Source organism: Porites lutea, chromosome 6 (assembly GCF_958299795.1).
Source record: "Porites lutea chromosome 6, jaPorLute2.1, whole genome shotgun sequence".
NCBI classification, from domain to species: domain Eukaryota; kingdom Metazoa; phylum Cnidaria; class Anthozoa; order Scleractinia; family Poritidae; genus Porites; species Porites lutea.
Window position 1 is genome coordinate 24,037,145 of NC_133206.1, and position 20,809 is coordinate 24,057,953.

The 20,809-nt window shown below is 40.8% G+C and overlaps 1 protein-coding gene across 1 annotated transcript in view; it reads left to right on the forward strand.

The window, feature by feature from the left end:
• The first annotated feature begins 422 nt into the window (after positions 1 to 422).
• LOC140941766 (protein DD3-3-like) overlaps positions 423 to 20,809 on the forward strand; it is a 47,858-nt gene continuing 27,471 nt past the window's right edge. The window contains exons 1-7 of the mRNA XM_073390782.1: positions 423 to 580; positions 2,766 to 2,849; positions 3,571 to 3,898; positions 5,053 to 5,271; positions 5,679 to 6,096; positions 14,321 to 14,377; positions 16,547 to 16,830. Of these exons, the coding sequence (XP_073246883.1) occupies positions 428 to 580; positions 2,766 to 2,849; positions 3,571 to 3,898; positions 5,053 to 5,271; positions 5,679 to 6,096; positions 14,321 to 14,377; positions 16,547 to 16,830 (1,543 nt within the window). The 5' untranslated portion in view covers positions 423 to 427. The remainder of the gene's footprint in view (positions 581 to 2,765; positions 2,850 to 3,570; positions 3,899 to 5,052; positions 5,272 to 5,678; positions 6,097 to 14,320; positions 14,378 to 16,546; positions 16,831 to 20,809) is intronic.

The following is a 20,809-nucleotide window of genomic DNA, read 5'->3' on the forward strand; positions in this document are numbered from 1 at the left end:
AAAAGCATACATTGAAAACAATTTGTTGTCTAAAGGCAACGGCTCTCCCAGATTGTCGCCAATTTTGGACCAAATGATCCAATGACGTATCGTATTGTATCCATATTCAGTTAGTCAGCTTCCATTTCCGAGTATGACGCTAGTCGTACGGCGTTTGGCTCTCATGGGGAACGATGCGGCCACGCCTCTATGGGGTGTCTTTTTTCCCAATTTATGACGCGTCCTCGCGACCTAATTAAGTTGCTGCGTTTACCTTGTTAATGACATGATCGAGCCAAATCACAAGAAAAACTTTACATTGAAATAATAGTTCCAGTACTATAATTAAGATACGAATAAAAAAGATGCCTACAATTGGGCCAATTATGAACCCTTCATTAATCCTTTGCAAAATGTTTGTTTTTTTCTTTTTTCACAGGTACGGACCATGAAGAGCATTTTCGTTTGGGCCTTCCTGATAACTGTTCTTTTTCAGCATGGTGTGTCAGATATATACTTGCATTGTCCACCAGGATCCAACAATCGACTGAGCGGTGAAGGTGCAGCAGTCACGAATGCCAACAGACTGTTTGATTCACAGGTAGATGGAACTGCACTGTTTATCCGCATGATGCTGCGAATAACTTGAAGCGATTTCTTGTTACTCGCCCTCCGCGCTGAGGGTCACTCATCCTCTAACAGGCAATTTATGTACGGTTTCGCTGGTTTGCCTCTCCCTTAGTCTCCCTCGCAGCCGTTTTTAGTATCGTCACGCAACGCTCCTCCCCACAAACGGCTGCTCACATTCAAACAACATTCCTTTCCCTTTGTAGTCTTTGCGCCAATCAGATCACTGACATAGTTTAGTATGCGACCAATCAAATCACAGAATATTGTAAACAACGTGGTTTTTCCCGCGTTCTCAAATTCTCACGTTCTCGAGAAATGCCCACATTCTAAAAAGATCGGAGTTTTTTTCAATGGGGGATACGCCAAAGAAAGTGTTGCAAAGCGATCGTTGCTTCATTCGTTCCAAGGAAATTCCAAAAAAAGAAAAATTAAATATTTGGTAAAAGCTCTTTCGATTTTCCAGACATAGTAAGTTCCTGTCTGGATGTTAATGTGAGCTGCTATTCAGCGACCAGCGAATTGGCAGTTTGTAAAGCGTGCTATAGGCGACTTATCAAGTTCAAAAAGGCCTCTGATCACCTTGAAGAGTTGAAAATTGAACTAAAACAAATCTACAAGGATCGTGAACTTCCGAGAGCGAAGCGCTTACTTCGCGTTGAGGACGACAGTGGAGAATCCCCAGCCTCGTGCCGTGGGAAATCCTCGAAACGTTTATTTCCCATCGCTACCACTTCTACTTCTTGTCATGCTTCAGCCAATTTTACCGCGACTAGCCAGCCTATAGGTGTATCTCCGATTCGCAGTCATCCTTACGGACTTGTGCTGCAAGCTTTCCCTGGTCAAATTTTGACAGCAACACCTCCGCCTTTGCCGATGTTTACTTCGACTCCAGTCGCGTTAAAAGGTTCTTCCAATCCTCGTGATAAATCAAGTGAAGCTACAAAGACTGTACTGACCGTCCAGTACCCGAGTAAAACTTTGAACAAAACCCTGAGTGGAAGTTATCAGGCCATTGGAAAGGCTTTAGCGCATGGGGTTCCTTCGCAAATCGCAAATGCGGTAATGAAAAATCCGACGATCAAGAATCACATCATTGAAAATACGTTAAAAACCCTGTCAAAAGAGGTAGAGTCATTATGTTCGAGAAATAATCCTTCGCTTTTGAGAAAGTCAAGCAAAGAGGATCTGGCCAAGTTCGACTTCCAACTTCTATGCAACGAGTGGAGACAGAGAGCACCACTGTTCTTCTCGTTCTTGATGACTTCGGCAGTGAACAAAAGGACTAAAGAGTATTCATGGTTCTCAAGCGTAGCCATAGCGGGATCAGTACTTCTAAAACAGAGGAGTGAGAAAATGGATGTCACTGAAGTCTTATGGAAGCTTATATACAGGGTCGTAACGAGGTATATTTTCTCCCACCTGATCCCACATTTCGACTTTAAATTTTGATCCCTGATCCCAAAATTGCTGCAAATCTTGATCCCTGACCCCATGAAAATTTTTTGATCCCTGGATTCAATCCGGGGTTGGATTAGCTGCATATCATAGAAAAACTAACGCCTCTAGTCGTACATCACCATCTAACTATCCTTGTAGACTACTCATACTAATGTGCGTAGCTTCAGGGGCGTAGCTCGAGATCTTGAAGTTGTACGATGCGCGGTGATGAAGATTTGCAGCACCGAAGGCGGCCCAGCCTAGGGAAGTCAGGAAGCATGCTCCCCTTTTGGGAAGGAGCGTTGCGTGACGATACTAAAAACGGCTGCGAGGGAGACTATTGTACCACGTGACCAAGTTTTTCCTTAACTTGTGCTTTACTGTTCATTACTTCTACCCCACAATTAGTAGCTTCACGTTGCGTTTGTCTATAACAATTGTTTTTGACTGGCTTTAGCTGCACGTTTTCTATTTTGAGAAATTCTCAATGAACTTGAATCTGAAGTTTGCCGTTTGCCGTAAACGTCACTCTAAATCTCTCAAATAGCAAGGGCTAATCTATGGCGAGACATGTTTACGGAGCGAATTACAATAGTGAAAGAAGAAAAAGAAAAATTATAAAGCCGGGAAATTTTTAGAGAAAACAAAACCCATGTAATGACTTTACCTAAACATTGAACAATGATGTAAATCTTATCATTTTCATTTCCTTTACGTAGAATAATGGCAACGCTGGATACAACGTTGGGGACAAGCTGGGTAGTAAGAAAACTCCCCTTCCAGAGACTGATCAACTACCACAGGTAAGTTCATTTCTATCACTGGGAAGAAAATCGCGTGTATATTAATAAAGCTACTCAACAGTTTTCATACACATAGATACAAATGCGATCATAACGTATCATAAATGTGATTCTTCTTTCATTTTGGGTTCGAATTTAAATTAAGGGCTTATTTGATTGCTGATCGTTTACGTGTTTAGTGTTTTTTAGTGTGGTTATTACTTATTCTTTAAATTAAATGGGCTTAAAAGATATTTTTTTCCAACACTACCGCAGGAAAGCATCTTTTTCGTAGTTTTTATTTGACTGGTCATACTCAAGGTGTAAAGTGCAATTTTAAAGTGCGAGAACTCCTTATGAACTTGACCACTTGTTGTTTCGTTCCAAATCGAATTGAAATTTGGAGTACCCTGAGAAAAACGTCAGCCATTCCTTTTTCATTTTGCTAGCAGCGAGGAACGAGGGGAAACGGCTGCATTCGTGGGCTAGGCACCGAGACATACAGCACGTTGCCGTATCAATTTTTAACTTCACATGTGAAATTAAAACTTTTAATTAATTTAACGCTGAAATTTCACGCCAAAATTAAGGATGTATTTGTCACCCATACATACATTTTTTGTCAACATGAAATTCAAAGTTTTGTCGTTTTACTTAAATTTATGATCGAGTCATACGACTTTAGCTTTTCTTTGAACATGTGAATAATGTCTGAGTGGCCCTTCATTGTTTCAATTAACAGGAGTTTTACATGAGTGGGTTTAATGACAAAGCTAAAACTGAAGTTGAAATCATGTGGACAAACCAACACGGGACCGGAAAAAAGGCAGATCACTTTGTAGAGTCACAAGTGATTCTACAGTATATGTGTCAAGAATTTCCTGATGGAGAGGTGCCTTTAGCGAATATCAACACACAGTTTGAGTACCACACTATTCGTAATGGGGGAACTTCTAGCACGCAAACATTTAGAGCCAACCAAAAAGAAAGTTCTGATGTTAAGCTGACCCTTGGACTTCACGAACCGTACAATTATTACCAGTCGTATCTCCGCCGCGAGCGAAACAAAGGTAGGACGTTCTATATACGTCTGGAGGGTACTCAACAAAGCCTTACCCCTTACCCTTTTACCTGTATATACGCTTTTGATAGAAGAGTAGCCTGTTCCAGGCTCTCAGATAGTGGGGGAAGACGCGAAAGAAAAAGGCGCGCGAAAAGTTGGCGGGGCGGGAAAAAGGAAAAGGCCGCCCCTTCTCTCCCCAGTTTCCTCCCGTTTTATTTTCGTGTTTGCGCTTTCTCAATGCAGCGGACCCGACTATCTCGGAGCCTGGAACAGGCTAACAGAAAAGGTCCTCCTTATCGTCTATTGGAAAATGGTAGCCCTTTCCCATACCTAGCAGGGCTTTCAATAAGCACCGACAACCGACGAAACGCGTCGGCTACTTTACTCAGAGCAGTCGGCTACTTTTCTACCCGAAAAGAAGCAATTAGTTTTAAAAATATCGTGAACAAAAATAAATCAGTAAATCTGAATTAAAACGTAAGTTAATTATGATATGCTTTCAAGGTCCACTGATATGAATGAATGAAACGTGAATGAAAGCTATATTTTCTTGAATGAGAAACACAGTGTTTTGTTCTCAATTTAGTTCCCGTAACACTGGAAATCACTTTTCAGCGCTCTGAAACTTTCCAAACATTTTCTGGGGAGCACGTCCCCAGACGCCCTCAGAAGAAGGGGACTACGGCCCCCTCGTTGATACAGTCGGTTACTCTATTCAAACCTGCTGGCTACTTCAATTATTATTGAAACCCCTACCTAGTTTAAAACTTTTCATCCTTTTTAAGTAAATGAACTGCCTCTTAAATATGAATAAATTCCCCCAAAACACGAGCATTTCTGTTAGCCCTTTTGGGATAAAATGAAAGATTTCCCTACCATCAACTAGTTAAATTCTCAACCTTTCATAAAGCTGAAGTCTTAAAAGAGGGTATATGCACTCAGAATTGTGGGTGTTGAAACACTTGTAGTCTTCGCTAAGGCTCGTTTGCATAAAGCTTTTTTTATGAAGCGCACGAATTTTCTACAACAGTTGCTGTCTCCTTTGTGCCAAGTCTGAGGAACTTTCTATGGTCGCCTTGGGTTTTCAGTACCTGTTTATCGGCATTTGGCATATGTCATTTGGTGTAGCTCATTTGGACCATAATGCGTTTTGTTCCACAGGTTTGTTTACCGCTGACCAAAAGCTTGCCGGTGATTCACCAATTTACACGCGGCAAAATAAAGCCGGAACAAGGAGGGGATATGAGGTTCCTGAGGAGCGTGATTACTATCCATACTGGGGCCCCAGTCCTTGGAAGGACATTGCCATCATGGTCAGCGATGTGAAGACTTTTGATTTGATGAAGAGGCATGTTAACAGCTCTCAATACGGCTACAAATGTGAGTGTATTCTAGTTAAGATTCTGTTTAGAAATATCACGGGAGGATTCATTAAGAGTTGGAACTACAGCCTATGAATCTCTCTCTACAACGGACAAAAACCTTGCAGAGAGTTGTCCGTGACATGACGGCGAAGGTAGCGAAAACGTCTCTGATAAATCTAATGTTCACTTGAGTTTTAGCTGATCCAATAACGGTACCCTATCTAAAGAGCATACCGGGAACACAACGTCAACAATTAAGGGCTAAAACGATACCCTATTTAAGGATGGAGGCCCTGAAAAAACTATACCCTATCGGGCGGCACATACCTATCCAGCCCATATTTGGGAGTACTCCCCAGCGTACCTAGAATACATCCACAACATTGTGTGTTTCTTTTCTTTGTTTCAAATTACGTTATACAGATCTGTGCATCATGCGGGGCAAATCAAGTGATCAATGCCCCAAAAAGAATGATGGCCTCCCTGGAGAAAAATGCGTTGCTAAATATCTCACCGCAGAGGCTTGTAAGAAGGCTGGTGGGAAGTGGACACGATTCATCACAAACGTTATGGAGAGAACGCGTGGCGTCCTAAGTACGTGCCATGGAATCGACGGAATGAAGCTGAAGAGAGGCGTTCCGTATGAACCACATAAGGTCGCACAGGGTGGAGATCTACTGCAGCAGTATGTCCTTGTTCAGAAGCCACCCGAAGTTTTGTATGCGCCTTCCACTTATATCAACCACAATGGAGTAGGCCGCGATGGGAAGTTTACGTCATACAAATGGAAAGTCCCCTTATTTCCTTCCAACGTAACACAACGTTGCGTGTTACGTATAAGGTTAGATTCAGTAAAATCATAGTGATGGGATTTGTCTAAACTCTGAAATAGAGCCAAATTCTGTATGACAACAAGTAGTCGTTTATGTTGTTGAGACATGACGCAGCGACAAATTTGCGTTCAGTAGATACACAGGAACATGACGATCCACACAATCATGTCCAATATACACAAACGGATACGATTCGTCAAACCGATTGTCCATTGGTACCAATGGTACGATTGGTACCAATAGAAAATGATGTCAGTCCAATGGTTCTATTGGTGAATATGCATCTCATGATAGTAATGACAGAGTGATTTACTAGACATGGAATGGAACCAAATCTTATACCTTAAACCTCCCACTTATAAGCTCCCACGTTATAGGCCTACTACCTCTTCCATCTACAGGAAATTAGAGCCGGTTATAAGCCCCCCTCTAGCTTGTATTGGAATAAATTCGATTTTTACGACGTTTTAAAGGTTTAAAAAGTGAACAGATTCAAAAAGTATTTTGATAAGCACTGTTATGTGGCTTGTTTTTGTTTTGAAACGCTCTTTTTAGTGCGGTTAGAAGCTCTTCAAAATATAAGCCCCCTGTTTATAAACCCTTCTAAAACCCCTTACGAAGTTGTCTAAGCCCAAAGCTTTTATAGCGGCAGTTTACGGTATGACAGCCTGTCGTCGTGTATGTTGCGGAAATGGTCGCAGCGACAAATTTACGTTCAGACATGAAGCATGGGTTCGAAACAGTCCTGGAACACTGATCTCCCTTTGCAGTCATCAGTGCACAAACACATTCAAACAATTCAGGAACACTTTCTCGCGGTTATTAGCGCCTTTTTAGCAATTTGTGCCCATGACATGCCCAGTGTTCGTGCGACATGTCGTAGCGAAAAACATTGCCCGAAAATTAGCGTGTTGCACAAATTAAAACGTGTAGGCGTGTGTGGCTGAGCAGTAAACACCTCGAACTCTGGATCTGGAGGTCTGGGGTTCAAGCCTCACCGGTCACGTTGTTTCCTTAGACAAGGAACTTTACTTCACTTAGTCTCTCTTCACCCAGGTGTATAAATGGGTACCGACGACATACTGCTGGGCGATAACCATGCAATGGACTAGCAACCCGTCCAGGGGGGAGTACCAATACTCCTAGGTGCTTCATGCTACGGAAACCGGCATAAGCTCCGGCTGTTTGGGCCTTTGGCTCGTTTGCGCATTTACCTTACCTTATACTCACTCAATGATTTGTTAACTCAAAGCTAATCTGTGTCTGTAGCAGGAAACTATAAAGGGATATGTCTCCCATCTGCGCCGCGCATGTTCTCCGGCTCAGATGGCGAGGGCAGTAGACTGGATACCTTTAAGGCTCCGTCCACGCTAATCCTTTTTCGTTTGAAAACGCACTCATTTCGATGCGTCTACAATGAGGGACAAAAGTGTTGACACACTTCCGTAAAATGGCCCCTTTTTGCATAGTGAATATACTTATCCCCTTCCCTGTTCTACCCCAACCCCTTCCCCCCAAAATCAATGTTGAATTTTGGACTCTCAAGTCTTTTTTTTACTTCAGACAACATTGATTCGGGGGGTCGGGGGATTTACGGCGTTTAAAAGGAATGAAATAATAAATGAATTAAATGTTTGTTAAAAGCACCCGTTTCAAACAAGTGTGTCAACTACTTTTGTCCCTGATTGTCTGAAATATGTATCTGTGTTTTCCGGCGAGATTTTTGACGCTGCTGAATTTTTGTGCGCTGACATTACTCTGTGGGCCAAATTGTTTGTTTTTAAACATCAATTTATAAAGTTTCGTCCTGATTTGTAGTATACGTAGAGTAAAATGTAGGAAGCGTATGTCATTACTTAATGTTGTGCTCCCGCGCGCGTTCCTGATACCCTGTCGGGTCGAGACGAAATGATTTGTGTTCTGATCAACGCCGTTGCTGCGGATGTAATGTTTTCACAAGTATTATCAATAGTGGAAAAAGGATGGAAACACTAAGGTACAATGAAAATTGTTCTGGTAAATGGTTAACTTAAGCGAATGAAGTACTGCAGAGTAACAGAGGGGACATGCATTATTTTTGACATTGACCTTTGCCATTAGTGAAAGGACGTGAACAATATACAGGTTATGAACCTCATAAATAATGGGCCAGCCGTTTGTGCTATGCCCTATATATAAATGTGTTTTTTTTATTTTTTGGAGATCTTTTCTTACCTAACTGATCCAAACCTTTAGCGTAGGAATGTACTTTTGTGATGATTTTGCATGACCGCCTGCCATTTATTCAGTGCCATGATTGTTTATTGATGATGGACGGACAACTATTTCATTTCCCAGCTCGTAAATCACAGAATGCCAAAGAAATTGTTTTCAAGATAGACACACCAGTTTGTATCATCGCCAAAACAGCAATTACTTTGGCCCAGAAGTTCACTTGATGACAAGCAAAGCGGGATAACACGTGATCGATGATGGCAGGGCGCTGGAAAATTTCCTTTTTTATGCGCTAATTCCTCACAAAAGGCAAAAGAAGATTCCGCTATGTAGAAAGTACTTCGCAATACGTATTCTTGGCGAGAAAAATTCCAGCGATGTGGTGCAAATAAGGAGTTTCAACGGTTAACCACGAGAATACATATCCACATTAAGAGGTCATAACAGACTTATATTGTTACTTTCCGTTTGCCGAAACGTGGTTAACCGTTGTAACACGAAGGAAGCAGTGTTTTCCTCAGTTTGAGCTGTCGTTTTCTTTGAGAGTCAAATACCAGTTCACGTTTCAAAGCTCTCTTTTTCATTTTCTCTGCCGACAATAGACAAAAACACAGGGTTTCGCTTGAGAAATGCAGTCGATATACACAGACATATGCGCTTATGTCACGCTATTTGCGTTGCGTTACCATGTCACACAGGATGTCACGAGGTGGGATTAAAAGTAATTGTTTTCGTGTACACTTGCAATGGTTGCTACGCTGTCCTTAGTTTTTTTATTGAATTAGCTATGAATTTACCTTCACTTTTCCGTAGTTTCCATATTGAACGCAGTGACGGCCGCTCCTCACTAACGCTCTATATTTCCGTGGTCGGCCAGTGACTATCCCCACTACGTGTCAATCCTTACCCTATCCGTGATTGTTTGGGCCTTAACAATCGGATAAAGTGAAGAACGAGAAATATTCACTTTATAAAAATATTTTCAGTACGCACCCCCTTGAAATTCATCAAAAGTTGTACGTGTGCGCGAGTTTCAGCGTCAGTTTTTAGCTTGTAAACCATATCGACGTTAATTCTGGATATCGCAGCCCTTTTATTACGTCGTCGCGTAATTCGAATTGGCCCTATAATTCGGTCGTGAATAAGTCAATGTCACCCCCAGCACCAATAACATAATTATGTCATTGATTCCTTTGATTTCAGTTAAAATCAGTGTCATGCACGGCTCAACTTGTGTGCAGTAGCACAATTTTGCATTCAGACAATGAGGGACAAAAGTGTTGACACACTTCCGTAAAATGGCCCCTTTTTGCATAGTGAATATACTTATCCGCTTCCCTGTTCTACCCCAACCCCTTCCCCCCAAAATCAATGTTGAATTTTGGACTCTCAAGTCTTTTTTTTACTTCAGACAACATTGATTCGGGGGGTCGGGGGATTTACGGCGTTTAAAAGGAATGAAATAATAAATGAATTAAATGTTTGTTAAAAGCACCCGTTTCAAACAAGTGTGTCAACTACTTTTGTCCCTGATTGTCTGAAATATGTATCTGTGTTTTCCGGCGAGATTTTTGACGCTGCTGAATTTTTGTGCGCTGACATTACTCTGTGGGCCAAATTGTTTGTTTTTAAACATCAATTTATAAAGTTTCGTCCTGATTTGTAGTATACGTAGAGTAAAATGTAGGAAGCGTATGTCATTACTTAATGTTGTGCTCCCGCGCGCGTTCCTGATACCCTGTCGGGTCGAGACGAAATGATTTGTGTTCTGATCAACGCCGTTGCTGCGGATGTAATGTTTTCACAAGTATTATCAATAGTGGAAAAAGGATGGAAACACTAAGGTACAATGAAAATTGTTCTGGTAAATGGTTAACTTAAGCGAATGAAGTACTGCAGAGTAACAGAGGGGACATGCATTATTTTTGACATTGACCTTTGCCATTAGTGAAAGGACGTGAACAATATACAGGTTATGAACCTCATAAATAATGGGCCAGCCGTTTGTGCTATGCCCTATATATAAATGTGTTTTTTTTATTTTTTGGAGATCTTTTCTTACCTAACTGATCCAAACCTTTAGCGTAGGAATGTACTTTTGTGATGATTTTGCATGACCGCCTGCCATTTATTCAGTGCCATGATTGTTTATTGATGATGGACGGACAACTATTTCATTTCCCAGCTCGTAAATCACAGAATGCCAAAGAAATTGTTTTCAAGATAGACACACCAGTTTGTATCATCGCCAAAACAGCAATTACTTTGGCCCAGAAGTTCACTTGATGACAAGCAAAGCGGGATAACACGTGATCGATGATGGCAGGGCGCTGGAAAATTTCCTTTTTTATGCGCTAATTCCTCACAAAAGGCAAAAGAAGATTCCGCTATGTAGAAAGTACTTCGCAATACGTATTCTTGGCGAGAAAAATTCCAGCGATGTGGTGCAAATAAGGAGTTTCAACGGTTAACCACGAGAATACATATCCACATTAAGAGGTCATAACAGACTTATATTGTTACTTTCCGTTTGCCGAAACGTGGTTAACCGTTGTAACACGAAGGAAGCAGTGTTTTCCTCAGTTTGAGCTGTCGTTTTCTTTGAGAGTCAAATACCAGTTCACGTTTCAAAGCTCTCTTTTTCATTTTCTCTGCCGACAATAGACAAAAACACAGGGTTTCGCTTGAGAAATGCAGTCGATATACACAGACATATGCGCTTATGTCACGCTATTTGCGTTGCGTTACCATGTCACACAGGATGTCACGAGGTGGGATTAAAAGTAATTGTTTTCGTGTACACTTGCAATGGTTGCTACGCTGTCCTTAGTTTTTTTATTGAATTAGCTATGAATTTACCTTCACTTTTCCGTAGTTTCCATATTGAACGCAGTGACGGCCGCTCCTCACTAACGCTCTATATTTCCGTGGTCGGCCAGTGACTATCCCCACTACGTGTCAATCCTTACCCTATCCGTGATTGTTTGGGCCTTAACAATCGGATAAAGTGAAGAACGAGAAATATTCACTTTATAAAAATATTTTCAGTACGCACCCCCTTGAAATTCATCAAAAGTTGTACGTGTGCGCGAGTTTCAGCGTCAGTTTTTAGCTTGTAAACCATATCGACGTTAATTCTGGATATCGCAGCCCTTTTATTACGTCGTCGCGTAATTCGAATTGGCCCTATAATTCGGTCGTGAATAAGTCAATGTCACCCCCAGCACCAATAACATAATTATGTCATTGATTCCTTTGATTTCAGTTAAAATCAGTGTCATGCACGGCTCAACTTGTGTGCAGTAGCACAATTTTGCATTCAGACAATGAGGGACAAAAGTGTTGACACACTTCCGTAAAATGGCCCCTTTTTGCATAGTGAATATACTTATCCCCTTCCCTGTTCTACCCCAACCCCTTCCCCCCAAAATCAATGTTGAATTTTGGACTCTCAAGTCTTTTTTTTACTTCAGACAACATTGATTCGGGGGGTCGGGGGATTTACGGCGTTTAAAAGGAATGAAATAATAAATGAATTAAATGTTTGTTAAAAGCACCCGTTTCAAACAAGTGTGTCAACTACTTTTGTCCCTGATTGTCTGAAATATGTATCTGTGTTTTCCGGCGAGATTTTTGACGCTGCTGAATTTTTGTGCGCTGACATTACTCTGTGGGCCAAATTGTTTGTTTTTAAACATCAATTTATAAAGTTTCGTCCTGATTTGTAGTATACGTAGAGTAAAATGTAGGAAGCGTATGTCATTACTTAATGTTGTGCTCCCGCGCGCGTTCCTGATACCCTGTCGGGTCGAGACGAAATGATTTGTGTTCTGATCAACGCCGTTGCTGCGGATGTAATGTTTTCACAAGTATTATCAATAGTGGAAAAAGGATGGAAACACTAAGGTACAATGAAAATTGTTCTGGTAAATGGTTAACTTAAGCGAATGAAGTACTGCAGAGTAACAGAGGGGACATGCATTATTTTTGACATTGACCTTTGCCATTAGTGAAAGGACGTGAACAATATACAGGTTATGAACCTCATAAATAATGGGCCAGCCGTTTGTGCTATGCCCTATATATAAATGTGTTTTTTTTATTTTTTGGAGATCTTTTCTTACCTAACTGATCCAAACCTTTAGCGTAGGAATGTACTTTTGTGATGATTTTGCATGACCGCCTGCCATTTATTCAGTGCCATGATTGTTTATTGATGATGGACGGACAACTATTTCATTTCCCAGCTCGTAAATCACAGAATGCCAAAGAAATTGTTTTCAAGATAGACACACCAGTTTGTATCATCGCCAAAACAGCAATTACTTTGGCCCAGAAGTTCACTTGATGACAAGCAAAGCGGGATAACACGTGATCGATGATGGCAGGGCGCTGGAAAATTTCCTTTTTTATGCGCTAATTCCTCACAAAAGGCAAAAGAAGATTCCGCTATGTAGAAAGTACTTCGCAATACGTATTCTTGGCGAGAAAAATTCCAGCGATGTGGTGCAAATAAGGAGTTTCAACGGTTAACCACGAGAATACATATCCACATTAAGAGGTCATAACAGACTTATATTGTTACTTTCCGTTTGCCGAAACGTGGTTAACCGTTGTAACACGAAGGAAGCAGTGTTTTCCTCAGTTTGAGCTGTCGTTTTCTTTGAGAGTCAAATACCAGTTCACGTTTCAAAGCTCTCTTTTTCATTTTCTCTGCCGACAATAGACAAAAACACAGGGTTTCGCTTGAGAAATGCAGTCGATATACACAGACATATGCGCTTATGTCACGCTATTTGCGTTGCGTTACCATGTCACACAGGATGTCACGAGGTGGGATTAAAAGTAATTGTTTTCGTGTACACTTGCAATGGTTGCTACGCTGTCCTTAGTTTTTTTATTGAATTAGCTATGAATTTACCTTCACTTTTCCGTAGTTTCCATATTGAACGCAGTGACGGCCGCTCCTCACTAACGCTCTATATTTCCGTGGTCGGCCAGTGACTATCCCCACTACGTGTCAATCCTTACCCTATCCGTGATTGTTTGGGCCTTAACAATCGGATAAAGTGAAGAACGAGAAATATTCACTTTATAAAAATATTTTCAGTACGCACCCCCTTGAAATTCATCAAAAGTTGTACGTGTGCGCGAGTTTCAGCGTCAGTTTTTAGCTTGTAAACCATATCGACGTTAATTCTGGATATCGCAGCCCTTTTATTACGTCGTCGCGTAATTCGAATTGGCCCTATAATTCGGTCGTGAATAAGTCAATGTCACCCCCAGCACCAATAACATAATTATGTCATTGATTCCTTTGATTTCAGTTAAAATCAGTGTCATGCACGGCTCAACTTGTGTGCAGTAGCACAATTTTGCATTCAGACAATGAGGGACAAAAGTGTTGACACACTTCCGTAAAATGGCCCCTTTTTGCATAGTGAATATACTTATCCCCTTCCCTGTTCTACCCCAACCCCTTCCCCCCAAAATCAATGTTGAATTTTGGACTCTCAAGTCTTTTTTTTACTTCAGACAACATTGATTCGGGGGGTCGGGGGATTTACGGCGTTTAAAAGGAATGAAATAATAAATGAATTAAATGTTTGTTAAAAGCACCCGTTTCAAACAAGTGTGTCAACTACTTTTGTCCCTGATTGTAGGTCTTTCGGTAGAAAACTTATCAAATTAAAACGATGACTGAAAATATCGCAGGGGCGTTTGTTTCTACTCATATGCATAGAGTTCAACTGACGTCACAACGTGCAGTTCTACCGTTGTCGAACGTTTTAGTGTTGAAAGTCGAAAACGCATCAAAACGTTAGTGCGGACGGGAATCGAAGCGTTTTTGATGGAAACGAAAACGCATCCTTCTGAAAAAGCATTCTTTTTTTCTGTGGACAGGGCCTAAATCCTTCTCTAGCTCCGTTTGTTGTTATCATGTCCAGTGCGGCATTCTGTTCTTTCTTTTTGCGGTGTATTTGTCCATAGGAAATATCAATTTCATTTTTATTGTAGATATAACATCACCAGTGACGATGTTCCACGCGAATTTGATGCCAGTGATAACGATAAGTAAGTGAAAATTACATGGGAAATAATAAATTAGAGAGATACAGCTTTACTTAGTACTAATGTTGTTAAGGGAAAGTTCATTTAATATGACAAGGGGGGGGGGATGAAGATATTGAGGGGGGGCTCCGAAAATTTTTAGACACCCGAAGGGGGGGCTCTGAAAAAATTGTTGCGCTAGGAAGGGGGGCTCCGAAAATTTGTATACTTCAAAACCAACACATGATATCATCATACAGATCGGATGGTTTTCAACTCAACAATTTAATGACCTGTGCAACTCAGCTATATCACGTGGTTTACAGATATAACAAATGTAGTCTCAGTAATTATTACACTCTTGTTCATCCCAAAAATGCTTTAGAAAATTGTATCACAACTGTATCTCAAGTTTGTCATAGTATAAACCATTGAAGACAATAACGGTAAATATATTTAATACAGTCTAGCGATCTTTTTTCAGGGGAGCAAAGGAATTGAAGGAGGAGGGGGGGGCTCTGAAATTTTTTCGACTACCAAGGAGGGGGCTCCTAAAAAATTGAACCGCTAGCGAGGTGGGCTGCTAAAATTTCAAGCTTCGAGTTTCAATATCTTCATCCCCGCCCCCCTTGTCATATTAAATGAACTTTCCCTAATTTAGTGTATCAGAGGAGATTCAACAAACCATGGAGGTGCAGGACACTTAGTCATTAGCCCGTTCCATGCGTTCAGATAATAGAGCACGTCGGTCAGATGGTGGGGAGCGAGTTAAATTGTATAATTTTTCTTGTTCTTTTCTCTTTTTCACCCGCCCTCTACTATCTGAACGCCTGGAACGGGCTACTTAGTCATCTGTACGGCTAAAAAAGAGAACAACATTCGGAATGAAAAATAGTAAAAAAAAGTTCACGTTATTTAGACTGGTCAGCTCCTGTAATCACGTCAAACTTAAAACATTCAAATCGTATTCAGCACTTTAATCGATATGCAACCCCCTCCTGTTTTCTATGGGAAAAGCTCTGAGGGCTACCTCGATTAATATGGCGGCCGGCATATCGGTGTTCAACAATCTAATTTCCCGTTAGTATAAAATTTTGTGCTGCTTTTCAACAGTTGTATTCCTGATACTATTTGACGAACACTTTTTTAACCCCCGTCCTGATTATGCAAACTGAGGTTCGAAAGAAAAAGTTGGATGTTTCCAGCTGAAAAACCATGTTATTTGTGAGGATTCGTATCAACGCTAAAAATAATTCACGCAATACAGAGGAATAAAGAACAGTCTAAGCCCCAAATCATGATAATTGTTCCATGTGGTTTTGCCTAGCCCCAAAACAGTAATGTTGCCTCTCACCCATCCCCTGTTTTTTTTTTTTTTTTAATTAGAATCCGTCATTGTGGTGCACAAATTCTTCCCAGCACACACTGTACTTTGATGACCGTTATTGAAATTGAAACGTACATCACGATCTCGCCTTTCCCTCTCAACTCACACCTCACTTATCCTCTTCGTGCCTCGTGGCACATAAGGCCTTCACCGAGTCCCTTCATTTATCTCGGTTAACCGCAATGGTCTTCACTTCCTTTCAAGACTGCCATCCTGCTTCTGCTCTTTCTTTTTCGATCGTTCGCCTCCAGGTGGTTTTTGGTCTTCCTCTTCTTCTTTTTCCTTCTGGTACCCTCTCTAGCTACCTGCACAATGTTACCATTGACTTCTGTACAGTGTACGTGTTCATGATGTTTTTGAGGTGTATCAGAGGCCTATTCAGCTCGGTGGCGTCCTGTTGGCTTTGGCTTTCGCGCATCATATAGTCACTCCTGTTGAGAGGACCGGCCACAGTCTTCCCTTGATAAAGTGAATTTTCTCTACTTTTGGTTTTTGTAATAACAGGGTTTAAAGGGAGACGCCGGGTTATCAGCCCTCAGCCCAACCCCCAACCTGGAGGACCACTCTGGTCTCTATCCTTCAACCTGTCCGGCATGGGTGGCCCTTAACCAGGAGTCAATCACTCCAGCCGACGTTGCTCTATGGGTCATTCAGACACGCAAACCACTCCATGGTAAGGTGGTGGTCCCTCTGGAGCAATGCCGTTCCCTCTACTCGTGGTTAAACTACTCACAAAAATTCCCCGTTGCGCATTTTGTTGTACAGATCTTATTGTCTGTGGCAAAAAATAATCTTTTGTCTTTTAGAGTTAAGAACAACCCGAAAACTAAAGTTACTGATGGCCTAACAGAACTTCAGCTTGCCTTGAACACCGCTCAGGTTGGACGAACATTCCAAGACAGAACTCACGTATTCCTGCTGAAACCACGGAGCGTTCTCTCTGAAAAATATCAGAAATCCACCATAAAGTACATTCATGGGATGGGAAAGAGAGGCAACATTGTCCAGGCGTATCCTTCCATGGAGTATCGCTTTTTTCCTGAACTGCTTCGTGTTACAACAGACGATGTGGTGTGTTTCGTCTGGTCTGGTAAGTGACTACGGCTGAATGATCAAATCAAAAAAGCTATATCTTTAAAGTGCTACTACGATCAAAATTTAATGTCAAGTTTTTCACAAAAATGCTTTCTTTTCAGCTTATCAGAAGTGGCTGTACCTGTTTCGGTCATTGAAATGAACTTTGGCGCCCTCTAAGTGAAAATATTGAGCTTGAAAATGTAGGTTTTTCGCGTCCGCCATTACAAATTTATGTTCCAGTGACAAAGCTATTGTTCTCTGATTGTGACGTCATTTTCTGAACACGCCAAGAAAACAAACCTGAACCGTGAGAAAACAGCGAGCGATTCTCAAAGCTTCGCTCGTCTTCGCCCGATTCTGGAATTGTGAAGGAGGAAATCGTAGATTACGATGACTCTGTAGCACCAGCACCGACTGAATATGAGAAAGTCAAATACTAAGGGCAGCTAGCCTCAGAGAAGGAAAAAAAACACACTTCACCAAGTCGCAGAACACGCCAAGAAAACAAACCTGAACCGTGAGAAAACAGCGAGCGATTCTCAAAGCTTCGCTCGTCTTCGCCCGATTCTGGAATTGTGAAGGAGGAAATCGTAGATTACGATGACTCTGTAGAACTAGCACCGACTGAATATGAGAAAGTCAAATACTAAGGGCAGCTAGCCTCAGAGAAGGGAAAAAAACACACTTCACCGAGTCGTATTTTATGCAGTTTGTGCCGACGGAGATTCGGACTACTGGTAGTATTTGTATACGTACTAGCTATATAAATAATAATACAGAGGCAAGACGATCGAGAGTCCGCACCAATTTCACCTGCCTTCTAGCCACTCTCGAGTGCTCATTTATCCAAGTGTAGATAAAGTTTTGCTTTATACCTCTTCAGGCACAGCGAATCAGAGTGGGTACAGTTTTCAGTTCAGCTAAGTTTCAGTTCTAAAGCAGCCAGCTCGTTGTCATATGCATGTGTTTTTTTTTACCATCTTAAACGGACTGCTGTCCTTTATTATTGAAAATTTAATTGTTACTTTAGTGTTACGTATCTGAGCTGAGGATTTTAAAATTAGATCTAATGTTAAGTTCTCTTTGTCAGAAAAGTTAATTTACTCATTTTCAATATAAATAGATAAATAAGGGGATCGCTCGCTCTTGATTTGGTATATCAATTTAATAATTTTCAGTGCTGACACTAAAGACTGTCACATTCTTTGTAGCTCATGTTTTTTTGAAAAGGCTGTGTCTGCTTATACCTACCCTATCGATTGACTGCAGATCAATATAGCAACTTATAAATTGCAACGCTAATAAAAATTCAGAGATTTCACCTCATCCAACTATTGTCAATGATATCCCCTTGTATTTCCATAACTTTTATAGATAACTTTATGAAATTGTTGTATGTGACGTTTTTTTTTAAATTTATTTATTATTCAAACCCAGGTGTGCATTTTTTGGATGCTCTCTTTACTGGGGCCAGCTTTGAAGCTTTGGCTAGACAAGAAAATATATACAGTGGAACGGTTAACACAGACATGTTATGATGGCTATATTATATGGGTGTCCGTATTATCCGGGTGTCCATATTAAGTTAGCTCTCTGGAAAAAAGTCACAGACACGTGATTTATTTGATATATAGCATAAAGGAACAAGGAGGAAGAAGGGTAGGAACAATGACTGTAGCAAAAAGCCAAGGACGTGAAACTTGTTGAGTAGGAGGCAGAAAATTTATCAAAGGACTACAAACAGGGCAAGAAAGAAAGATGTATCAAAATCAAATGTGTCATGCTATTTGGCTGCAGATGTTTTGGTAATAAAATCTTATTAACCCGTGAACTTGGTACAATGTCTACAATTGGCACATCATTGTGACAAGAAAAATAGAAAGTGCCTGGGTAACCAGTGTCTGTAAAGCTGGATTAAGAATATATAGGAATTTCTGACTTGAAACACAGAAAAGTGGTTGTTGTCCACATTAACTACTGTGCTAACTACTGTGCGTACTAAGCCAGTTAATTTTAAAGAAAAAATCTATGCTTTTCCTCAGGACAAACAAAACTGCCTGTTATATATGGGTGTCCAATTAAGTGGGTGTCTGTAGATCATAGAGTACTGGGTTATCACTGCATTAATAAATTATTATTTGCAACTAACATTATGTATTGAAAAACTAAATGGTTCAGTACATCACTAGGTTGCATGATTCTGCTGATAACACAGTGGAAATTATGTTTATCATGGAGGCCCATCCTTGATTGTGCTCTGTGGGTTTTTCTTGCTGGTTTTTTCCATTGTAAAATATTATTAGAAACTAGCATTTTTAAGAGTTAAAACCCCTAGGAGGGCCTGCGAAGCAGTTTTTAATGTGCGCGGGACGGTGACCACCTACATTAAGGTGAGGGGGGCGGGGAGAGCAAATTTGGCTGTTCTCTCTTTGTGGCTGTTTAGAACTGTCAGATTACTGAACCTTTCTTGAGTCATTGTTGAGCAGTCATGTTCATAGATTTCAAGCCGCTAAAAAGTACCTTTCTCCTGCTGAGGGTGATTGCACATGCTGAATCCACCACTAGAAGTTTGCAGATCATGATATTACACTGTAGGTTCCTGTAATGCCTTCAATTTGTCTAGCATGTCATTGAAATGTGCCAGAGACCACATCATCACCTGATATAATTTGTTTTAAGAAACCGTAGTTCATGGAGTCGTCTTCAGATTTAATCAAGAACCTTCATCAAAAAAGACTATTCTGCATTGTTGCAAATGCTACATAGCTTTGCTGGTTTGAAAATGCAGAAATCTAGGACGATTGACTTTTTAAGGCTTACCACACATCAGACTGATGGGATCAAAACGGACCAATAATAAATTTAGATGCTGGAAGATTCTTATTCCAACAAAGATACTATTCATATGAAAATGTATATTACAATGGAACCTCTATAACAAAGTCCTCAGTCTAACAAACTATTTTTTTTACTCCAGTAATAGTAAAATATAAGGCAAGATGAAAAAGAACCTCGATAAAAGTTAACAAACCTTGTTAGAATAAACATATTTTGCCAGTCCCTTGGCCCTTCGTTATATCAAGGTTCCACTGTACTTAATTTTATTTATTTATTTTTCAAAAAGTGGGGAAACCCCTTTGCCCTGCATGGGCCCTGCCCTAGCTTGGCTTAGGCTATATAATACTCCCAAAATAGACTATGCTAAATCAGGCAACGAAGAACAATAAAATTGCAGCCTTTAAACAGTATTACAGCCCTTGGCTTGTTTATTGTAATCACTGGTATGACAAAAAAATAATGGATTTGTATATTACACACGGTACGTAAGACCTAAACTTGTCCTCCAGGTTCTTAGCTGGGGCCTCACATTTATCTTGTGATCAACAAGTGTGCAGATCAATTGTTACAGTAGGGTGGACAGTGCCTTTGTATTTGGTAAGGGGCCATGAAGCTTCCTCATTTATAGGAATAACATTAGTCTATCCCATACTAAAAGATACACCAAGGTTTTTGAAGTAGCAAGGCTGTGCTCTAAGAAAAATTGAAAGGAGCCCAGTGCTCCAGACCCGTGAAATCCTGGGTGCCCAGCACATGATTTCTATGAAAAAATTTCCTAGTTGCCCCGAAAAAATAGTTAAGCACCACGGGCCAACTGGGTGCTGGTAGAGTACAACCTTGAGTAGTCAAACACAAAGCAGCAGTGATGAGCAGGGGCCATGAAACTATCTCATACATGTACATAACCCTCAGTTGCAGTAAATATTTCAGTGACCAAGCCTTGGTGATTATTCATTTTTAACTTGCAATCTGTCAGTCACATCACTTCAGTGATTCAGTGCATGAGTGCCCCTGAGTTGGAGTTTACATCTCAAATTATGATATACTATAATTATAATTATTATAAGTATTCAATGCAGGGGCGGATCTAGGGGGAGGGTGCAGGGGGTGCACACCCCCCTCTCCCCCCCTGAGATGACCTGCGGTTTTCTAAT